This window comes from Tupaia chinensis, unplaced genomic scaffold (genome assembly GCF_000334495.1).
Source record: "Tupaia chinensis unplaced genomic scaffold, TupChi_1.0 Scaffold145652_1, whole genome shotgun sequence".
Classification (NCBI taxonomy): Eukaryota; Metazoa; Chordata; class Mammalia; order Scandentia; family Tupaiidae; genus Tupaia; species Tupaia belangeri.
In genome coordinates, this window is record NW_006205509.1 from 418,923 (window position 1) to 424,326 (window position 5,404).

General features: G+C 46.7%; 1 protein-coding gene across 1 annotated transcript in view; it reads left to right on the forward strand.

The window, feature by feature from the left end:
- The first annotated feature begins 3,409 nt into the window (after positions 1-3,409).
- Positions 3,410-5,404, forward strand: part of CELA1 (chymotrypsin like elastase 1) — a 20,721-nt gene continuing 18,726 nt past the window's right edge. The window contains exons 1-2 of the mRNA XM_006168132.3: positions 3,410-3,523; positions 4,153-4,235. Coding sequence (XP_006168194.1) covers positions 3,484-3,523; positions 4,153-4,235 — 123 coding nt within the window. The 5' untranslated portion in view covers positions 3,410-3,483. The remainder of the gene's footprint in view (positions 3,524-4,152; positions 4,236-5,404) is intronic.

The window sequence follows — 5,404 nt, forward strand, 5'->3', positions numbered from 1 at the left end:
TGCACTCACCAGAGAGAAAGAGGAAGTGAGAAAGCAAACCACCAGGTCCAGGACGTGAACCATGGTCAGCTACATGGGTTTCCAGTGCCTTAGTCACCACACCACCTACTGGTCCCATATTCTACCTTTTTTTAAAGAGTGATGTGATTTTATTTTTTATTTTTGGAAATTTTTCCTTTTCTTCCTTTTTTTTTTAAATTGCCAGAGGGTGCATGTGTTCACCCAAGTGAGAGAGAGGGACTACTCTCCCCAATGGAGTATAGTGACACTACAAAACCAAACCTGCATTTCTCTTTTTCCTTTTTTTTTTTTTTTTTTTTTTTTTTTTGAGAAGTTTTTGCTATAGGGTGTGTGCACTTGCCAGAAAGACAGAGAAATAGAAAGCAAGAAATCACCCCCCAGGGGGGATGGCCATGCCACAATCCCTTCTCCTCCATTCTCCTCTCAGGATCTTGGGCACATATGCACACACGCCCGGCATGAGTTTAAGCCACTGGGTCCGGGACTCAAACTGCAGTCGGCTACATGGGAGTTCAGTGACATAGCCATTACGCGAACTGCTGGTCCCCAAACCTGCATGGTTTTTCAAGCCTCCTAGGCTAGGTTTTGTATCTCGGTCAGCTACATGTGATCTGGTTCCAAAGACATGGCACTTTGCCACTGTACTACAGAGCTAGCCCTTTTGATTGATTTATTTATTTTTTTACTTTGCTATAGGTGCTCTGGTGTGGGCTCACCATAGAGAAACAGGGAGAGAGAGAGAAAATGAGAAAGCACCCCCCCACCCAGGGGGATGACTGTTCCACAATACTTTCTCCACTCTCCTCTTGGGATTTTGGACACACATGCACATACGCTCAGTGTGGGGTTTTTTGTTTTTTTTTTTTTTTGGGGGGGGGAGGTTTTTGCTATAGGGCGCGTGCACTCGCCAGACAGACAGAGAGACAGAAAGTGAGAAATCACCCCCCAGGGGGGATGGTCACGCCGCAATCCCTTCTCCTCCATTCTCCTCTTGGGATCTTGGGCATGCAGGTACATGCGCCCGGTGTGAGTTTTAAGCCACCGGGTCCAGGATGCGAACCGCGGTCGACTACGTGGGAGTCCAGCGACATAGCCATTATGCTAACTGCTGGTTCCCTGCTTAGTGTGTTTTTGTTCTGTTGACAGATTTTTGCTACAGGGCACATGTGTTCATCAGAGGGACAGAAAGAAACAGACAGAAAGTGAGAAATAACTCTCCAGGGGGTATGGTCACACTGCAATCCCTTCTACTCCACTCTCCTCTTGGGATTTTGGGGACACATGTACATGTGCCCTGCATGAGTTTGTTTTTGCTTTTAAGAATTATTTTATTTATCTTTATTTCATTTATTTTTATGTGACCAGAGAGGGATAGACTGAGAAAGAGCACGAAAGAGGGAAAGTGAGAAAGCAAGCTGCCAGGTCCAGAACTTAAACCACGGTCAGCCACGTGGGAGTCCAGTACCCTTAACTACCATGCTACCTGCTGGCCCCCCTGCATGAGTTTTAAGCCACCAGGTATTGGACTTGAACCACAGTCAACCATGTCGGAGTCCAACACCTTAACCACTATGCCACCTGTTGGCCCTGCACCCAGTGCTTTGTTGGTTTTGTTTTGAGAGATTTTTGCTACAGGGTGAATGTGCTCACCGGAGAAATATAGAGGTAGAAAGCAGGAAATAACCTCCCATGGGTGATAGCCACACCACAATCCCTTCATTCTCAGGATTTTGGGCATACACACATACACGCCTGGCATGAGTTTAAGCAGCCAGGTTCATGACTTGAACCGTGGTTGACTACGTGGGAGTCAAGTGATGTAACCATTACACCATCTCTTGGTCCCCCAAGTGTGTTTTTTAAGCTGCCAGGTCCAAGACTCAAACAGTGCAGTTGGACATATGGGATCTAGCCACCTTAACCACTATGCCACCTGGCTGGCCCCCCTTCTTCTGATTTTAAAAGAAGCCAAAATTTTTTGTGGGCCCCTCAAGGTATTGTGGGCCTTAGGCACTGTGCCTACTGGGTAAGTCTGCTCTGCAGAAGAGTGGAATGAAGCCTACTTGAAAAAGCCTTTGAATGTCATGCTAATAGGCCACATAAGCCATAGGGAGTCACAGTCCCTAACTGAGGCTTTTCTGGGCTAAGCCAAGGGTACAAAGATGGATATGAACTTGGCCCTGTCCTTACAAGTTCACCACTTGTAGATAGGTGATATCAAAGAGTAACCTTTAGGAGGCACTCAAGCCTTCTGGTACTCCTCATCCTGAGGCTAGTGCTGTCTCCTATTGCCCAGAGGAGACAGGAGAATGATAAAATCGGCCATGGTTCCCTAGCCCAACCCAGACCTTTCCCCTGAGGTCCACTTTGTGTCAGAATGCCGGAGTTGTACTGAAGTGGGAGTTATCCAGGCATCAAAGTGCGGGTCCTTGGTCTTGAACAGCTCAGGACTCTGGAAAGTATGTGCAGACTCTATCCTATGGCCTTTTCTGGCCTCTCCCAACCCTACAGGCACCAGCTTAGATTCTGGAATGTCTAGGCAACAAAAGCCCCAGGTGGCCTAGGTGAATTTCCTGCTTCCTTCCTGGCTTCCCAGCTTCACTCTGTGGGAATCAAAATCCCATGGTTTGTCACCATCACTTTTCCATCCATAGTCTTCTGTGAGGCCTGCAATGGCCCTGGCCATCTTATGCCCAGTACAAGGTTCTCTGCCCACTTCAAGACATACAATCCCTCCCTTCTTTATCCTCTACTGATTTTGAGGGGCAGTGCCTCTCATCTCCTGCCATACCCTTTTGTTCCCTATGCCTTCTACCTTCAGGCCCCCCAGACTATTCCCTATTCAGGGGCTTCCCTCCTCTAATCTGTTCCACATGTTCTTTTGGATCTCCTTTTGATCTTTCACCTGAGAGTCTCCCCAAACCTGTTTCTCAGTACCTCCCTCCACTAAAATTCTCTCCACTTTTCTGTCTCCCTGTATTTATGCAGCATGCTGAGGGCATACCCCATCAGGCAAGGAAACTTGCTGTTTTCCTTCTTTTTGTAACCAATCTTTCCTCTACCATCCCCATTGCCTCAGCCTGCTGGTGCACAGGACATGTCTCTGAATTTATGGTTGCACTGAGGATGGTGAGGCCGTGACAGATGATGATGGAAGCACCCTGAGGGAAAAACCTGTCCTGGTTCTCTATGTTATTTCTGAAAAAGAGTTTGTTGGATGCTTTTCAACTAAAAGCAGATGATTAATTCAGCCCTGACCTTGTTCTGTCTTTGAATAACAGATAAATTAGTTTACTTGAAAAGAAATCTTTTCATTTATATTTACATGTCACCTGTGATTTTCCCTGCCTTCCACCATAGCCCTGCCAGCTGGCAGGAAGAAGGTCAGCAAAGCTGCTGATAAGAGGAATATAAAGAGGGCTTAGTACATGGCAAGGGGCAGTGGTCTACTCCATTGGCAACATGCTGCGCTTCTTGGTGTTCGCTGCCCTGGTCCTTTATGGTAAGTGGATCATTTGACCTGAGCTCTCTAGGGAGAGTGAGTGAACAGAAGAGTTGGAAAGCCTTCTCTAAACTCAGGCCAGCTCCCTATGCCAGGCTGGGATGGGATGTTCTGCCTGGAAGTCTAGCAGAAACTTTATTCTACTTGATTCTAAGTTAGGAAAGGTCAGGCCCTTCTGGGTGGCAAGTCCCAGGACTAGAAAGCAGATAGACGCTCCCTTGGGAGTCTGGGCTTTCCCAAAAGCCACACTGATAGGAGGACATCTTTAGCAGGGGCCTAACTGGGATGTGCACTGCTGTCCCTGCCAAAAGCATTGGAGAGTGGTATTCTTGGGCCAGGGGTAAACTGTTAGCAAGGCTGAGACCACAAGGAATCTTTGGGGTCTTAACTCTGACTCCACAGCATGCCAGAATTCCAAGGACACCTGGGAGAAGCAGAATGCACTCAGACTCTCCTGCTTTCAAAAAGGGGCTCAGAGAACTCAACAACTGGGCCCCTCGATTGTTAGGGAAGAGCTGTGAATTTGCAGACAAGGCTAACATTCCTCAAAGCACACCGGCCATCCCCAACCCCCACCCCCGGCTGACCCCATGCTTAGTCATCACTCACTTTTCTTCTGCCCCACAAAGGACACAGCACCCAGGACTTTCCGGAAACCAATGCCCGGGTAGTTGGAGGGACTGAGGCCCGGAGGAATTCCTGGCCCTCTCAGGTAGGTGTTCCTTCACAGTCCCAAACTTCAACACAGATAAGAGTTGCCATGCACTGCTATAAAGTGTTCTGTGTGTTTGTGTATGTCCTTATCAACAGGCAGCTCTCCAACTTTCCAGATTCTAGATTTAAAGATGGATGGGACCAGGTTTTAGTGGTTTTATAAATGCAAAAATCTTGGTGGAGAGCATTTAGACACTAACCACACTCACTCTCCCAAGCTCACACTCAAACACGAACTACACTTATACTCCCAGCAACATATTTATGCCACATTCACTAGACTTTGTGCCAGACTCACACCTCGGAATCCAGGTATCTTGAAAAACACATGCACACACCATCCCACATAGTGTACCACACATGCCCTCACCTGTGTGTTTGAGCATTCATGCACATACACAAGTAGAGCATGTTGCTTGTTTAGCTATTTAAAAAGAGTTTCCAGGGCCAGCAACTGGCATGGTGGTTAAGTGGCATGTGTGGTGGACTCATACATGGCCAATAGTGGTTCAAGTCCTAGACCTGGCAGCTTGAAATCACACCAAGTGCATGAGCATATGTGCCCCAAATCCCAAGAGAATGAAGAAGGGACTGCAGTGTAGCAATCCTCTCTCCCACCCTGGGAAGAGGCATGTTCTCACATTCCTTCTCACTGTTTCTCTCTGGCAAGCACACATACCCTATGGCAAAAACTTTGAAAAAAAAAAGCTTCCACTTTAATAACAGGGCAGCTAACCCTCAATTTAAGCCAGTCTAAATGTATAAAACTGGCATATTAAATGGTGATTAGTCACATTTCTTGAGGGATAACTGCAATTAGATTCTGTTTACAAAAGTCTCAGTAGAGGTACAGTATACTATGAAATGCTAGAGCATAAGACAAACTAATAAAAATGAACATTTCATTGGTGTTTCTAAGTAGTCCCCGAAAGTGGACCAAGCAGGGACAATGAGTATGTCTTGAAAAGATTGAAAGAAGAGCTCTGGAGACCTATGCCTGTGGAACTTAGGTGAAGGAGCAGTTCTTGGCTATATTTCCTTTCCAAGAGGAAACAGAGGTAAAAGGATTGGGTTTTCGACCCAATTACAACAATCTAGAGGAAAAATGGCAAATACACTGTGTGTGTGGGCCTTAACTCCCCATCCATTTATACAGCAAACATCAAA